This window comes from Nothoprocta perdicaria, unplaced genomic scaffold (genome assembly GCF_003342845.1).
Source record: "Nothoprocta perdicaria isolate Ctin4 unplaced genomic scaffold, notPer1 scaffold_7, whole genome shotgun sequence".
NCBI classification, from domain to species: Eukaryota; Metazoa; Chordata; class Aves; order Tinamiformes; family Tinamidae; genus Nothoprocta; species Nothoprocta perdicaria.
The window spans coordinates 5,295,595-5,314,323 of NW_020455976.1; the positions used below are offsets into that span (position 1 = coordinate 5,295,595).

An 18,729-nucleotide genomic window follows, 5' to 3' on the forward strand; every position below is an offset into this window, starting at 1 on the left:
GACACATGGAATTATACCTTCCTTATTTTAGGATTTCAGCTATTAACTAATCTGGTGTAATCTAAAAATCATGAGCTCACGATTATCGTGAGCTTTGTTTCCTGGTCAGTGATTTACTCCTGAATTCAATTAAAACAAGAACCACCTCTATCCATGTACACATGTTCAAATAATCTCATTTAGGTCAGTGTGCAACAGTTTGCTGGACCTGGCTTACAAGAAGTGAGGAAGCAGCCTATTTAACACTATGATCTGTGTCTCCAATCTGTCTCCAGCAATGGAGCGGGTCCCAGAGACATCCTCACCATCCCTGACTAGTATCCCTTACAATGGGAGCTGGGAGCAGCCAGCACTATATGGCTTACAGCACAACACATGTATTCTCCAACACCATATGGCACAACACACATAGTCTGCACTTAGAGCAGTGAAGTGAATAAGAATACCTCCTGGAGTGTCATAAATGTCACCATTCCTTTTCCTTACAGAAGAGCTGAAATATGGTTGAGCTGAAGATCAGGGCCTCTACGTTCTTCTGCCCCACTTCCTCCTCTCTCAAAAACTCCAGCATCAGTGACAACTGGAACCACTTACTGAGGGACATTCATATCGCCAGGGCTGCCCACGAGAAGATAGACCCCCATCAAACTCCTGCCACAGACAAGGCAGGATGCGGTTCTGACCATCAGGACAGCTGGACAGAAGGCGGCACCAAAATCAGCTCTGACAAATAGCACCGAGTCCCAAAGGGGAGGCCAGTAAGATGGATATGCACGTGTCCAACCAAGCACATTTTACTAATTAGGACTATCATAAAGCAAACATACAACTGAAGGTCATGTGAAGATCAAACTCTTTTGAGATTTCTGTAGAAGGAGAAATTTATATGTTGTGTAGTATGACATTTAAGGGATATTATATAGTCTTATACATGCACACAGCATTATGTATTACACGGCATAATTGTATGGCATACTTTTTAGACTTGTGGAAAAGCCTAGCTACATAGAATATTTCAGATTACGTTCCTGTGATCTTATACTAAAACAAACAACAACAAGAAAAAGTAAATAAAATAACCCAGAAGTTGATAAATGATCTGGGGAAATTATTTCTGTCTACTTATTGCATGGAACATAAGGGTGAGACTGTCAATAAAACATCCAAACTAGATATCAAATTTCAATTGTGAACTAAGCGCATAATTCTCATTTAATCTCTCTACATTTAAGAGAGATTCTATAAGAATTCAATCATTTTTACTCGTTAGCTGTTTATAATTAAACTGAATTCTGGAAGGTGCTTGCTATTCTGCCTCGTACAAGTTTTACCTTTCCAAACTAACTTGTAAAACAAAAGTACCAGTTATTGACCTTCAGCAGATTAATATTCAGTTATTTTCAAGGCCACCAAAAAATACCATAGGGAACAACAACAACAACCTGATGGCAGCCAAACAGTCTTCAAGAGCAGAGGAACTGTTTTTTCTACAGCTCTTTTTTTTTTTTTTTTTTTTCCTCTCACACTGGACAATACTGGTGGGTTGAGATTTAACCAGAGATGGGCTCCTTTTACAAGACTGCTTATATAAAGTGAAGATAAAACCAGCTGGGTTCACTTGAAAGGACATCTTGGGAAGAGCCAATACACAGCTACTGGAATAAGACCGGAATGAAAATCTGAAATATTCATCCCATTCCTGTCCTGTAGGTATTATACTTAACTTCTTGTAGAATGCATAGGACTATAATAAGAAGGAACTGTCACTAATACTTACTGCATAAGTTTTTATATATTTTTGTGTGTATGTATATACATATACACACACACATACATATTTTAAATCAAGACTGCGTGAAAATGTTGAAATTGATTCTCTTTGTTGGAAATACTCAATTGAGAATATTTTTGTCATTAGCTGGGCACAGGAAATTTTACATATATAATTTTGCCTCTGACTGTCTTCTCAATGACGTATACCTGAGGGCAAACACTGAAGAGTGTTTAAGGGAAAACGCAAATACTCCAGCCCCAGCCTTGCAAGCCGTTCTTTGTTGGAACACGTTTCTACCCATGGGAAACAGCTTGCAGGTTTGAGGCCCACAGCTGAAATGGAAATTACTGTTTAGTAAAATTGTCATAGTAGTGACAATGGGAGATAATAGTTTCTTCTGTAAATATATGTAGTTTAGATAGAATTTATTTGGATGAAAGAGTATCATTAATGTTATTTGCTTCTCTCAGCAAAGATAGCATGTTAAGCAGTAGTTACAGTTCGAGATTTGCAATGAATAGATTTTTTTTTTTCCAATTTTGAAGACAAATTCAGCTTTTATTCCTTATGTCTTCAGACTGCTGCAAGAAATGGTGACTCTTCTAATTTATCTACTGGTCATCTTGGCTCAAGCTCTTGCAGGGCCTTGCAATCCAAATAAAGCAGGTAAAATAATTTCAATTGAGTCTCTTATGATCTTCTAATTAAACTGCCCAAGGATTTGTGTCTTTTTAAGAGTAGAAAGGTTTTTCTTCAGAGATAAACTGGGGGTTCCAGAAAGCCAATTCTAGTATATATTATACTGATCTGTTTTCAGCTAGTACAGGAAAGCAAATATCACTTCATCCTTGTCATACAGAAAATAAAGCATATACTTAATTTTGTGCCATATTCACAGTGCGTAGTTCTGCCTGGACGCTGCTTGTGCTTAAGATGGAAAAGAAACTAGCACTAATTAGACAATAGACTAATCAACAATAGCAAGGCTAGATGGTACAGATCTCTGTTGTGCAACAGATCTCTGTTGCACTGATTGATGACTAGTGTTGAATAAATGTGCTGAACTAAACTCCTGAACCATTCCGCTATGTCACCAAAACAAAAAAAAAAAAAAAGGAAAACACGTAAGTTAGAGCCCTAATTGCAGATAGATGTCTGAAAAAAAATCAGATGATCTGGTGCCAGACAGACCTGTAATTTAGCATACAATAAACTTAGGAAACAAGTGGTAGTAATTAATTGAAATATTTTTCAATATGGAGTGCATATTTTGTATGTGCATGGGAGGTATGTATAAAATAGGCTGGGAAATGTTACTGACAGGAATTTCAGGGTATATCTAAAGTATTTGGCTCTCAGCCATTTGCGCTGGTTACCTTCACTTGCACAAATAGTGTCTCTGAACTCAGCAGAGTTGTAAGGTCACCGGTAGTGCCAATCTGATGATCATCACAAGCAGAATCAGCCCATATGAGGAGGCTTTGTTGATTAGAAAGGAGCAAATCATTAAGGTCTCTATTTGTCTTTCCCTAAGTTTTCCGTAAACTTCAGCAAACATCAAAAGACTGCAAAAATCAGGCTTATATCATAAAAATGAGAGTGTTGGGGTTAATAATTATAATTAATTATAATTATAATAATAATTAAATGATCTTGGGAAGGGTATCTTTCTTTTGCAATAGGTACTTTTGGATTAATCTTTCTCAATTTTCAATTCACTAATAGTAGGTCTATATTTTGCCCTTTAAATTCTTATCAGACAATAAAATTTGCACTAACTGGCTCTCTGGAAAAGGTTCAAATTCCCCTGGTATCACAAAGTAAGCAGCCTGTAAGTTACTATGTTCGGTATGGATGGTTGTATTAACCACAGCTGTGTTTGGAAATATATTGTATTGCTGTTAACTATCCTACTAACAAAACAGCTCAAACTTTTCATTTCATTTTCTGATCTTAACTTTCAATTTGAAAATTTTCACAATTCTGTTTGTAGTGGCATTGAAATACTCATTCAAGCAAGGAAAGGCAAGGATACATATATATATATATATATATATATACTGTAGCCCACATCTAACACTGCTACAAATAGGTGCAGAACAACTGAACAAACAAATACAACAATATTTTTACAGAGTCAGTGGTCTTACACCACCAGAAATTAGCTCTGCAACATAATCTAATACGTCGTGTTTCGGTGCAGCAATATTTCACTTGGCTTCCAGCAGGTTCCTTTGCTCTTTGAACAGCTACTCCAAAAAAATTAAAAATTTGCATGAAACCCTGGTTAACAAAGGGTAAAACTCCCCTAGAGACAGAATTTAACAACCCAAAGGTCAGTTCTGAGTAGCACATTACAACCCCGATTCTCCAGTTACTCGCATTAGGAGATCACCCAGCACATACTCCTGCTCAGAGACACTTAATTCCATTAGAAAGTTGGTGTGCCAACCAGCATGTTTGGAACTAAAACGTCCCATGAATATCTCTGTAGGTGTGTTATTTTCCTTTCAGATGTCATCTTGGTATATTGCTACCCTAAAACCATCATCACAAGAATTCCAGAGTGCCCTTACGGATGGGAAGTTAATCAGTTGGCCCTCGGAGGCATTTGCTACAATGGCATCCATGATGCGGGATATTACCAATTCACAATTCCAGATCTTTCTCCTAAAAACAAGTCATACTGTGGGACGCAGTCAGAGGTAAGAATACCACGGTCAAAAAAGTTGTAGCAACCCTTTCATAAAGATTCAGAGATGCTGTAGCAACAAATAGGGATGGTGTTTTGTCACCACATTGGGGCTTTGTCTCAAAGTGCAACCTTGTTTCTGATGTCTCAGATACTGCATACTTTTCTGTCTCACCACCTCCAGTTTAAGAATCCCATCTATCACTTCTATAACTCCATTGTGTCCAATGACTCCTCCATCATTGTGAAGAGCCAGCCTGTGAACTACTCCTTCACCTGCACATACAACGCAAACTACTTGGTGAACCAGGCTGCCTTCGACCAAAGGTAAATCCTGTTCTTGGGGTGATCTCCTCCTCTCATTTTCAACACCATGTTTCACTCGTGCAGAAACTTTCTTCTGTTCCTAGGGTGGCCACTGTCCATGTGAAGAATGGGAGCTCTGGTTCATTTGAAAGTCAGTTATCCCTCAACTTCTACTCCGTAAGTGCCCTTCATCATCCCCTCTTCACTTTCTGTTGACTTCCTGGCCAGGAAAGCCAGAGGGGACTGGAAGTCCTTCCAGGGAACTAGCAGCTGGAAAAGAGGGCTGCTCTCCGGGTTTTCTATGTCATGGAGCACATTAGTATCCTGCTGCAGATAATCATAACAAGAATCATGGGGATCCTTGTTTCTGTCAATTAGCAGAGAGGCAGTTACCCCAAACACAGCAGACATACCAGTTGTTCTTTAAAATACCTCCAAACGAGGCAGATGGATGACCAGCACATTCCTACATGCTGACCTTTTTTCTCAAAAAAAAAAAAAAAAGTAAAACCTTGTTTGTAGCCCAACTCAAAGACAAGTTTGCATCTTCAGGTACCACTGCTACATTGTCTCACTAAATAGAGAAATCTCCATGCGTTTGCTGACAGATATTTTGTGTTCCCCAGAGATCTTTAGGTTATGCTGGAATTTTGTCCCCGATTTTTTTGAAGCATCAGCATCCTTCCCACAACTACTCTGTTCTGCTGGAGCAGCAATCACCTGATCCTTAAGCTTTTTATTTATTTATTTTTTCTTCAAAAGCACAGCTAAGAGTGCCAAGGAATACTCCCTATTTTACCTCAAAGAGGAAAAAAAAGCACAACTTGTAACATACTCTTTTAATATTAAAACCCAGGAAGGGAATATTTAGCACTGGGAGGGGAGATGGAAGTCTCCACTACATGCATCCTCTTCTTGGATTTAGGACATCAGCTGAACACTTTGTCAGTCTTTGATGCTTCAATGTGCTCATTATTTCTAATATATGGCACACAGGCCTTCATATAGTAAAGAAAGGTCTCAGGAAGAACTACACTGCTGCTGTCCCCTCTTGACTGAACGACTGCAGAAACAAATGATGGACATTGAACCATGGAGCTCTGGTATTCTTTTTCAGACAAATGACTCTTTTTTCCAATGATGCTGGGCCTCCTGAGAATAAACGGGTGAGGAGATTGCATAGAAATATACCCACCCGCTGACCAGTCCTTTATTTCATTCATGTCTTCATTGTTGAGAAAATGTTACTTTTGATTAAACTTTTTTTTTTTTTCCCCTGACCAAATGGAAACAACAAAGCATTATTTTTGCCTTGCCTTTCACCCGTGCTGCTGCCTGATTCAGTGTCCTGGCAGTCACCATGCCAGGTGCTCAGTTCTCCATCTAGAACCAGCACCTGGGCTGCATTGCACCCCAGGGGACACTTCAGTCTTGCCTGTCCTTTACTCTATGACAGACCTGTAACAGCAAAGGACTGTGATGCAGCATTGGGGATGGAGACTGAGTGGAAATCAGACCTTCAACTCTGAAGCTTTTTAGAAAGAAAAGAAAGATAGTACTGTAAAACAACCTAGACTGATGGCACTTGGCAAAAGCAGCGATACACCAGATTCAGCTCATTTCAGCAAAAAGGAGTGATAAGAGTCTTGCAACAGTACTTCTGTGACAATTCCCGTGCCAGCATCTCAAATTGCAGGTTGAGTTCTGCCCTGTTTTCTTCAAACGTGATAGCCATCTCAGGATAAACTAACGCAGAGCTTCCCAGGCCTTTCAGGTGGCCAGTGAACAATAGTGGCCAAGGAAGGTGCAGGGCAGCACGAACACCCTCCCCTTGGGTTTCTGGTGAATACTACAAGCTCTGTGAGAGGGAGAGAGGCTGGAGAGCAGAAATTACCCTCTCCAGTGGGTGCTGTGGAGTTCACCTCAGCGCTTTCCTTTGGGAGAAATCGTTGCTTAAACCAGTGCATTCCTCAGGACACTGATCACCACAGATCAGGAACCTGGGTGTAGCCTTAAGCCTTAAATTCAGTGCATCCAACCTATTAGGGGTTGCAATGGGAATAGTGTAGCATCTCGGAGCCACTGTTCCATGTAGAAAAACATAAGAAAAATAGCACTTAGATAACTGAGCAAACACTGCAGGGAAAGATAATCTAAGAGCTCTAAAAACACCTGGAACTATACTTACCCATAACCTGCAGTGTAGATTTAATCAACAAGACAAATGCTGTGAGTAAACATATCACATGTTATATAGGACAGGTGCTATTTTTGTTCAGATCTTATGCAATAGAAAGGAACATATTGGAGGCAGTAGCTCACTTATGTGTCCCATGTCCACACAGCACTTATATGTCACTTATTAAGCCAAGCATTATCAAAAATATTTTCAAAAATCACATTGAACTTACAACTGCCCTCCTACCAAGCACCTATTTTGGAGCTTGCAGGTAACAAAGACTCGAACTTTTGGCCAACACCTCTGCAAAGCTACCTGAAGTTGCCACATGCCTTTGTTTTGATACTGCCACTAATGCTCAGTGCTTTTCTCTTTCAAAGAATGCCAAGTTTTCAAGTATAAAAGAAGCCCCTTTCGTTGTTGAAACATCAGAAATTGGTTCTGACATATTTGCTGGAGTGGAAGCTAAAGGCTTAAGTGACAGGTAAGCAAGTGAGGGGTAATAATTAGTAAGCAGGCAACCAGGACATTACTTGATGATCTGGATTTGTCTCCTCAGGTTCAAAGTCGTTCTCAACAACTGCTGGGCAACCCCCTCCTCGGAGTATTTCTACCAGATCCAGTGGCCTCTGATCAGCAAGGGGTAGGTGCTGGTGGGAGCAAGGGCAGCACTCCCGGCACAGCCCAGCCCCAGGGCCCTCACGTTGATCTTGGGCAGCAGGGTTATCCCAAGGCTCCTCAGCAAACACGGCTTGATTGGGGGTGTGAGGACCACACCACTGGTGTTCATGCCAGCAGGGGAAGGGCACATGTGGTTCCAGACTGCTGGAGCAGGCCACCCCGATCACTTTGGCTGTCTGCCACCCTGCATTCCTGCCTGCTTTGCCTCGGTGCAAATCAGGCCCCATGCTGTGGGGTATCAGCACCTGCAGTCACAACAGGAGAGGAAGGAGGCAAGGGTGTATTTTGGAGATAACGCTTTGAATTCTGATGTTCTGGTTTAAAAGTAGGTAACTCCCTGCAAATTAAGCACAGGCTTTGAGAATGGCTCTGCTAACCTTTTAATGCCTGTAAAAGCAGCCAAATGCCAACAGCAGGTTGTGTCCTGTGCAGTCGCAGCCGTGCTCCAGGATGTGTGCTCTTACACTGCTTCTCCATACAGGTGTGCCACAGACAACTCCATCCTCGTGCACGAGAACGGGAAAACCAATCGGGCCACGTTCCAGTTCAACGCCTTCCGCTTCCGTAACATCCCCAAGCTGTCCAAGGTCTGGCTGCACTGCGAGACCCACGTGTGCGACAGCGAGAAGTTCTCCTGCCCTGTGGTAAGGCTCAAATGCAGGCTCTACATGCAGAGAGAGGATGTTGAGAACCTACCTCAGGTTCTCCACATGTGGAGCTAATGAAATCCAAGGGTTTTCACTAGAGGGAGCCAGCCCTGAGACTAGCACTAGGGGCCACCCCTGCACCCTGCTCCCTGTCACGCCATGGGCACTGACCTTGACTAATGTGTTTAAACACATTGAGAAACACCATAGCCATTTAAAAATCTATATTTTTGTCAATACTCCTGACTAGACTCCTATTTACCAAGGAGGTTACACTTTAAAAAAAAAATGAGGGAAAAAAAAAATGGAGGAAGTAGTGATGCTACCATTTTACCTAATATTTTAGGGGTAAGAGCACTCTGAGGGCAGTGGGAGAACCTGGTTCAAGACATTTCTCTACTTGAATGAAACCTACCCATTCCTCATTGCTTCTTCCCTGTACAATTACTTGGTGATAAATTACTATTTTTGGAGACTGCATAAAATACAAAGTTTGCACTGGAGCAGAAACTGAGATCAAGGAATAGGTTACTATGACCTTAGGTGGGAATGAGAGTGGAAGTGCTATACAGATGTGTTACTTAATGTGGGGAAGTGAAGAATTTCTTTAAAGATTTCTTCTTCCCTCCTTCAGTGAATCAGAGAATCACCCAATGAATATGCCATTGCTGTAAAGTGGATTTTATTTAATGAACAATGAAAACTCAAAGAACTGCCTTGTCTACGTGCACGCACTGTCACTTCAACAATATCTCTTGCTGAAGGACAGGAAGAATCACTCTTAGTTAAACCAGCTTTTCTCTCTAAACACTTAGTTCAAGAGTCAAATTAAAATATCAGGTTTTCTTACCCATCCCTAGCACTATGCAAGGGGCACTTGTTTGTACAAGGAGAGCAAGTCTGATACAATATATCAGGCAAATTTCAAACACACATACACACACACACACAAAGATGGGCTTATATATTTAAAATTCCTTTTTCTCAACTATTCAGACCCTGGTGGCAGTTAAAAGAAACAGAAAATAATTTTAAAGCTACTGAAAATCATACAAGAAGCTGTTTTAAAGATTCTTATGTCTTTTCTAAGCCAACAGTAGCATACAGCCTCTGAGACTACGGCTCATACCCATAGTTAGGATCATGGTTTCCCCTTGGTACTCCATATCTGCCTTTTTCACTATTCTGCCAGACATCTATATCCTCCGTACAAACACGGGAAGAAATCCCCTCCTTGATGCTCAGTATAGGACAATTGCTCAATCAGTGTGACTGACATCCCTGAAGCCCTCTTCCACCCCAGAACTCCCAGGGGTGGTCTGCTGCAATTATGTCTGACCCAAGCTCGGGATCTATGCATACAAGCCATGCATTATTCCTTGAAAAAGAGTTACCACACGCTGAGCATGTATGGATGTCCACAGCTGGGCATCTAGAAAGGTCAGGGAATGGACAGGGACCTTTAATCTACAGAGCTCCACCTCCAATACAGCCGTTGTCAGTTGTGACAGGAATCATTAGTGCCGGCTGTGAGAGGACAAATATGGAAGGGATTTGGCACTTCCTGTTCCCACACTGCAGGAAACAACTGTAATTTGCAAAAAATTACAACGGAAGCCTTTCTAGGGGATGCAGACTACGTAGATGGAGCTCAGCCCCTTCCTCTTCACTAGGGGCTTTAAGGCAGCAGGGAAGGGGCCGGCCAGGAGGACCTGGGTTAGTATCAAACATCCACTTGTGTATTTCTGCAGTCTTAAAACTGAAAATAGCACTTACACCAACAGGCACTGTATAAGCTGTGGCACACAAAAATCCTCAGAGGGCACACAGTAGTTTCTCCTTCAAAAGTAACCTATCCTGCACCAAAAGATCGCCAGTATTAACAGCAATAAATATCACTAGAAAACATACAGCAAACTGATACAGGTTGTCTCCTTGGTTGGAAATATGAGTTGTGTTGGGTATTTTTTTGATAAAAAATTCATATTTTTTTTCCTCTGATCTCTCCAGATATGTGATAGACGAAAACAGCGCATGGAACAAATAGGAGGTGTTTTAATGGCAGAGCTCTCTGTACGCAGTAAGTGATGGGGTTTCCAGGGCTTTTTCCTGCCTTTTGGAAGCAATGAAATGAGGAGCAGGGGCTTGGAGTGCAGCAGCAGGCGTGGGAAGCAGAACTGCTCTCTCAGAGCTGCTTTCCCCCTCCCTGAGACTAGGAAGGGTCTTCTCCAGATTCAGGAATATGACAGATGAGACATACTCATCATTTACAAAGTGTATTAATATACCTGTTTGGCATTGCTAGTTAATGGACAAGCCTCTTGTTAGCAATCTGAACTCTTTGTGTGTGTTTGACTGCAGCAACAGTCCAGACAAGCTCTGATAGAGGGTACATTGGTGTGGAAGAGATTCCCACACTTAGAAATAGCAGGAAAGCTGCTCACATGATTTATGCTATTAGCTGATACTTCAGTGCAACCCTGCATCTAGTAGGTTTACCCTGCTCTTCATGCCTGTCCCTTTTGACACACACACCAAGTTGTCATTATTTTCCTCCTTTTCTTATAATACACAGCCTTTTTCTTCTCACTACTGCCTCCTGAAGGCACCAGGAACTTCTCCTGGAGTTGGTTAATACTGCACATCCAGCAGATCTGCTGAAACAGATCTCTTGCACAAGATACACTTGAATCACATCTTCAGTAAAGCCACTTATACTGGTTTATCAGTTACATTCACACCAGCCTACATAATGAAGCATTATTGCAAATAAGCATTTTTCCTTTGTACCAGCAAAACTCAATTGATTTCAGAAAAGAATTGAAGATCCTTTTATAACTTCAGGGTCACACAGCAGACAGTAAAAACAAGTGACAAAAATATCCAGAATTTCAAAATGTGACTAGTGTTATTTATTCTGCTCTTACAAAGTACAGTTGTGCACTTTGCCCTAGTTCAAACATGCCATCCAAATGTTTTCTCTTTTTCTCTCATTTTATACAGGCAGAGGCTTATCCAGTTTTTACATTCCCTCAGGTAAACAGCAAAATATGACAATGAAAATGTCAATCCCATATTTGCATCTTAAGTGGCTCTGTCAACTTGAAAATACACAGCTCAGAAAAATAAATTCTGTAAAGTATACCAAAATAGAAAGACTACAGAAATCAAACTTTATTTCTCAACATTATACACCTTTTTTCCTCCTCCCTGGCACATGTGGAACAAAAGCACACCAGTAACTTTCAGTATTGGGCATCATTTCTGCTCTTATTTTCCAATCTGAGAGGGGAACATTTCTATGAACAAAGAAAAGAAACAGATATGTTTCACTAGACTAGCAGAGATGTCCTGAAAACATTTCTATTTGGGGAGGGTTTTCAAAAGCTCTTTGAAAGCCTGTTTGTTAAAACTTGATATGCTGACAGAGCCACATTAGGGAAACACAGCTACATTGATGGGGATGGAAGGAGAACAAGAAGAGAAGATGTAAAGTAGCTGACAGTGAAGTACCCACACTTATTCTGTGTTTCTCTTACAGATATCATCTTCCATCTGCTCTTCATGATTGGATTCTGTGCTGTGTCACTATAAAACACAGACTAGTTGTGCTTCTTATCTTTTACTAAACCTCTTTGGAACTGGACTTCTTTACAAAATATGTTTATATTACAGAGGAGAGAAAAAAAAAACAAAAAAAAAAGCACAGAGAATCATTGTGCACCATTTTACCAGATAATAAAATATTCCATGAGCTTTATGTCTATAATACTGGGGAATCCAAAGGTAAATTTGCCATTCCCATGTCGCTGCAGGTATTTTATGCTAGTGAAAACCTAGAAGTTTTGCATTCTGCTGACATCTACTTTTTCAAGTGTTGTGATGCCAGCAGCACTTGTTCTCTATAAGGAACACAGCAATATGCAAACTCAGTATTTCTCAAGCCAAATTTCCTTTTCTATTCAGCTCACCAGGAAACATATAATGAAAAATGCAGCACTGTCTCAAGAAAAGAACAGTAGGTAGAAAGAGCACATAAAATCTAGTTCTATGAAGTAGAATATTAACATAAGTCACCTTGGACCAGATAGAAATGGATTTCACTGTCAGAAAGCACAAGATAGTACTTCCATAATATGTCCAACATCCAACAGTTTGTGTGGATGAGGGATGTGCTGGTTATACTCAGCCTAGTCTTTAACTGAAGAGTCTTGACATTTTTTGCACCTACCTATCAATATCTCTGACTGAAAACTAATTTTCACAGTCTGAGCCATAGCTGTCCAGTAATACTGCATCAGTGTACAAAGCCTAGTACATATGACTATGCCATGTGCAAAGTAATCAGGTGTTGAATCCTAGCAAGAACATCTTTTCATCAACCTGAAGTGCCTGCAATTCTGGAAGTCAAATTTATAAGCAAGTCATTCCACCCATCTTATTCTCATACCACCTATTTTGCTCTGCTGGATAATAACCCAAATTCCTAGTTTTGTTCCTGAAGTTCAGGAGTTCACTCTTAGCATTTTTATCTGCTTGCCTCTACCCTTATATATTTTTTTCTTGATAAATCGGTTTGAACACAAACGGAAAATGTAAAGATTGATCTATTTCTGAAATATTATTTCCTTAGAAACATCCTCATGCAGCTTTTCCTTCTCTTCTTGCTCATATTTATAGCAAGCAAGGTCAGGAGGAGTCAGAAGGCCTTTTCTCACAGTGCTAACTGGAAGGACAGCATGCTATTTCTTTTCAGTGCAACACCTTCACTTCCCACAGAACATGAAAACCAATCTAATGTGCCATGGAGAGGAGAAAAATATGCTTTTCATGGAGCAAAAGTTAAAAGGTCCTCAGAATGTATTACCTGCCAGCCCTTTCTTGCTTCTTAGCAGCATCGGTATTGCCAGGTTGGGTTAGGCAGCATACGGCCTGTGTTGCAAAAGGCCCAACACTGTTCGGATTAGGATGTCTTGCTGACTGCGCAGGCTTAGTATGGGTATCGTATAGATGAAATTAAGCACACCTGGCTTTGGGAAACAAGTTTATGAACTTTAAAAATTAACCTTTGAGGAACAGCCGGTGTTAGGTATAAAAGGGCCCAATGGTAGTTTTGTACCGAAAGAAGCAGCACTTTATCATGGAGGTACCTAATATTTGATCACGCAAGAATAATCTTAATAGGTATTCATGTGTGATTTAGAAGAATAAGGCTCCTTAAAAGGTGGGATCTGGACAGCCTCCAGAAAAACGCTCTCAGCTCCAAGGTGTATTTAGCCGTTACACACAACAGAGGGCACTCTCTGGACAGAAGACAATGCCTAGGCAGGCAAGAGTTTAAACTGCAGAACTGGTTGAGCCACTCGGAAGCAATTATTACTCACAGAACCGCCTAAAGAAGCACAGAGTTATTGAATGTTTTGCACGTCACAATATTTTGATCACAAATAATGATCCTGTAGATTTCCCCATCCCCCCCCCCCCCCTTTTTTTTTTTTTTTTTTGGCCTCCCTTTCTCCTCATCCACCTCCCACTAAGATCCCAAGTTCCGAAGTTTCATCACTCCTTCCCTAGTGGCTCTACCTGTTTCAACTCTTACCCTTGCCAAATGAGATGAACACCCTGGCTCCTTTCCCAAAGCCTCTCTTTGCCTTTCCCTTGCAGCAATCAATACTCACCTATCACAGTTATTTTCTCCAGTTCAGTTCTCTGAAAAGTTTCCTTGACAGGTTAACTCCCTTCCCAGTCTTTAAAGTAAATAATGTTTTGGAATGAACGTCACATGATCGCAGTAATTCTGCAACATTCCAGTGAATTCCCAGGCCACCTCCCTGGCCACTGTGGGATGGAGCCTCTGGGCACATATATATATATATATTTTATATATGTACACACACACACACACATATATATATATATAATCTCCCCCATAAGTGTTAGAGAAATGGGCTGAATGTGGATCACATACCAGCTATTTGGTAACTGCAGGATGGACAAAAGCCTATTATCAACCTGGATTGCTGCCTTCCTACAGCACAGGACTTCCTACAGTTCATCATTCAAGAAGCATCTCCCTTAGTAGTCACCAAAAAGGTCTGAATGCCCCAGGAGGCAGCAAAACATAAAGAGATTGCAGCTCCAGAAGCAAGTCATTCACTGTTCCTAGAGGATGCACAAATTTTCCTTTAAAAAAAAAAAAAAGCTATAATTATGCTCATTTTTCATAACTACAATTGATATTCATTTTTCCTAACCTTCATATGGCTATCATTATTTATTCAGCTACATATCGTTTATTTTGCCAGTTTCAGAAATCACAATTCTAGCACAATTTAAGTTTACTAAGCTTCAAAATTCTATATGCACAAGGCTGGATCTTTTGCAGCTGGTGGGCATGAGTATACTTTTCTTGAAAAAGCAGGGATGCACTAGATGTTCAACTCTGCAATGCTACAGCCACTCTATGAAGAAACTTGGCCTTCAACCACCGTTTCATGCAACCCTCATTGCTTCACCTACCAAACACACTACAAGTCAATGATTTCCTCCAATCAGAAAAGTGTCAAGAGGCAGGAGAAATCACTATATGAGAAAAAAAAAATACTTTAAAGAAGGAATGAGGAAGCTCTCTTATACAAGTGCTGAATAATAGGATAATACCTATACATTTCCTTGCATTCTCCTTGGAGTCAACCAAGTTTCTGACTATTCTGCACTTCAGACTGTCACATATCCCTCTCTGTCCTATCACTTAATCAGTTGGCAATGGAAAATGAAATGGATGGTAACAAACTGCACCTGCCTTATAAAGGCATCTATGTATGTACATACACAATATTGGCCAGGGATTTCTCATATCAAACATCCATCTCACAGGAAAAAGCAAAGATCACAGCAATTAGTTCCAAATGGTTTATTACACCCAGTTTCTGATGTCATCAGCAAGTGTACTTCAATGTGGTACATGGACCAATTTTATTCTAGCTATTACTTACACTCCAAATGCTGTCATTAACTACCAATTTTCCTGAAAATCTTACCACTTTGTTTCCTATTCATCTGCAATGCCCAACCATTTTGACTATTAGAGGAAATTGAACAGTGACCAAAGTCCATATAGTGCAAAGGATTAATGCACTTGGCAGCATTTGGCTGGCTCCTTTGCAGCACACATGACACAGAGGTAAACTTGATTTACTGAGTAGCAGGTGACAACCCTGTCCTAGCACACAGCTCCAGACAGGTTACATTACATTTACCTTAATGAGATTACAGGCTAGAAAGAGCAAGCTCTTCCTATGGCTTCTCACACAAAACATTTGATTTGGAAACCCTTACAGAGGGATAAAATTGTCTCACAGCTCAGCATGGAAGCAAGCTCACTTTTAACCCAGCCTTCCAGGCGCTATGGATGATAATAATAATAAAAACAAATGAACAACAACAACAAAAAACACAATGCAATTGTTTTTCCCCCAGGTTGTGGTTTTTGTGGCAATTCTTCCTCTAGTTTGGAGGAATTGCACTGAGATGGGGTTTCACCATGCTTTCCTTCTCACTTTGGTATCATAATGCTCTTTGCTATGCTGAAACACGAAGCCACCAAGGTCATGGCAAAAGACAGGACAGAAATGAACATGCACAGATGTCAAGATAGTAACACAAGTTGCAGCACAAGATCAGTGACACACTTATGCATAATACTTTGTTTATTAAATTGGGTCACTCATCACTTATGGATTAGTGAACATCTTTGTCTGACAGTCCCTGCAGATGCAAAATAACAGCAAGAAGATTCAACAGAAAACTCCTGAGGCAGACAACACATTTCTCAGGAGTACACACCAACCTGGCACTTCCCAAAACGATACCTACACAAACAATTTTAAATCCAATATTCACATAGCAGCCATATAGCGCCTCTCCTCACAGCTCAGCCCTGGAAGGAGTGAAGCCACATCAGGACTGCAAGCCTTTCCTGCATGGGAACTCAATTTCATACCACGCTGGGGTAAAACCTGCATTTATTACCAGAGCTGGCAACCCACCACACCATATAAACACGGCCAGAGTCTCAGATCCGATGGCAAGTGTGTCTGTATAGAAAATCCCTATTTTAATCCTAATTTAAACACCAAATCCATCTCTCTATTCTGTAAATTTCTTATTTTTTTTTTTAATGTTCCATCCAGAAAAAAGGAAAAACCCAATTTATCTCACACCAATATCACAACAGTGATGACTCAACCAAGGAAAACACTGCGTAGATGTTCACAGCTTGCATCAGCAGTGAACCTCTTTACCCCATTCTGAGAATCAAATCTTCTCACGTTACCTCCAACCAAAGGACTGCTGCCACTCACAAGTGCAGAAGAAATAACTATTGGTTATATATATTGCATGCTTACAGATATTTTATTTAACTTATCCTCGGTGCTCCCACATCTTCCATGCTGGTGCTCCACAAACTTCCCACAGCAGCAGATCACAAGCACCTATAGCAATTGAAAAACTGAAGCAGTAAAAAAGCAGTAAAAGCGAAGGGTTAATCCCCTGGAAGGAAGTTTACACCAACAGGTTTTGCCTTGCAGTTGTGGTAGGTGTGTCACCAGGCCCCAGTGGGCGGCAGTTCCTAACGCTCTGGTAATTCAACCTGGTACCGACCTCCACCTGCTGCAGCTCCCAACCAGCCAGCCTGATGCTGTTTATCTGCGTGAAGGCCAATACACAGTTTCAGATTCCCTATGGACACATGCTCTGATCTTAAAAGGAATCATGACTCAGGAAGTGCAGAGGAAGCACTCAGGAAGTGCAAAGACATCCATGACATTTAAGCATCACCAGTGGTTTCTACCCTGTAGCAGTAAAAAGAAAGCAACTGTTTTATATCTCCCCATAATATCTTCACTTCTGAGATCCAACCAGCTGAAGAGTTCAGAAAAAGGCCAAAGAAATTTGTGTCTCTCGCTCATCCAGATAGGCAAGCACAAATATAAATAGCTGGCAACTACATCCATGGAGCTAAAACATAGTTGCGATCTACCATCACTGTAGGTTGTCTGAGAAGGTTTAATGATCAGATACTCCTCTTGCTGATGGGAAGCATTGATTCCTTTGGAGGTACTTTACCTTCTGCGTTCTCCACACCGGCTTCATTTATGACTATTACTCTGACTGTGCATGGACAGTCATCACATAACTATTCCCATGCAGCTGACAAACTCCCTGGGAATCATATTTTCATCTTTTTCTATCCCAGTCTCACCTAAATATACCAAGCCAAATTCTCAACAGTAAAATGTAACTTTTTTTTTTTTTTTTTTTTGTCACAAGGACCCTTCTTGAGTAAATGAAATTTCCATTCCAAGTTACCCATGGTTAATTCTCTTTAACACATGCCTACAGTTGTTGAAAGCTACAGACAACAGTTTTTCAAAGTGTCATTCTGTCAGAAATCCCTTTAGATCAACTGGATCTAGCTTAAAAGTATCTCTCTAACCAGAAGCAGCTGCTGAATTAAAGTGAAAAAGCAAGAGTACACAGTGACTCTAAAGATCTCCTAAACAACTTTGTTAGTCTACAGTTACCTAAATTCCCTTCAAGACTCAAACTTGCAGGCCTGCATCCTGGGAAAATTTCAGCTTAATTAGAGAGTATTTGCATGTAGCAAGTTTTTGAAGTCTTTTCCTTCAACAGAAAAATAGAAAAACATTGAGAATGAGCAGGGAGGGGACGAATTACAGATATAGCAAACTTAGGCTAAAACAGTCTGACCCCATGAACTCTGAAGCAACCAGAGCCTGTTGTACGGCTAACACGGTGTCTGGTTTCAATTGTATATTACTTATCTTAATTTCCTGTCCTAAAACAACTGTCATTTTCTAGAACAGACACATCTGAGCAGTGAACAGAACTCCTGCAGGCTTCTCAGTTTACAGAACACCCATGGTTCCTGCCGGGTGAAAGGCAGCTGTTTATAACAGGTAATAACTGTTCTACGAGTGAGAAAAACTCACCCTCCAGGGCTTGCTTCTCTCAAACACCTTTTTACCCCCCTCGCAGAGAGAAGAAAGCAGATCTCTGCTCTGGATTTTCATCCCAACAAGTTCTTAATGAGGGGATCATCGTTTCACTGCACTTCACACACAGGGATGGCGGTAGGGGAAAAAGAACAGATCAGTCCTTAGTTCTGCTGATAATCTCCAAATATTAAAACATGAGCCTGGGATGGTTATTCTCAATTTCATTTTACTGTTAATCAGATTTACCCTAAACTTAGAGTAAGGAAAGGGAGGTATCCTTCCCATAAAGGGGTCTGGCTCTTCACCTAGGAAGGCTTACAGTTACATCATCATCTATGTCCTTGGAGCTACACACCTCTGACAATGGAAGATGTGCAAGCTGAGGGCAAGTCAGTAGAAGGAAATTAAATCAGATCTCCAGAGACTTA

General features: G+C 40.8%; 1 protein-coding gene across 1 annotated transcript; it reads left to right on the forward strand.

Annotated features, from left to right (window-relative positions):
• Positions 1-2,364: 2,364 nt before the first annotated feature.
• TECTB (tectorin beta) lies at positions 2,365-11,873 on the forward strand. The gene is made up of 10 exons (XM_026050748.1): positions 2,365-2,440; positions 4,289-4,479; positions 4,651-4,793; positions 4,877-4,949; positions 7,332-7,435; positions 7,511-7,594; positions 8,114-8,276; positions 10,290-10,363; positions 11,287-11,315; positions 11,821-11,873. The coding sequence occupies exons 1-10, from the start codon at positions 2,365-2,367 to the stop codon at positions 11,871-11,873; spliced, it is 990 nt and encodes a 329-aa protein (XP_025906533.1).
• The last annotated feature ends 6,856 nt before the right edge of the window (positions 11,874-18,729 follow it).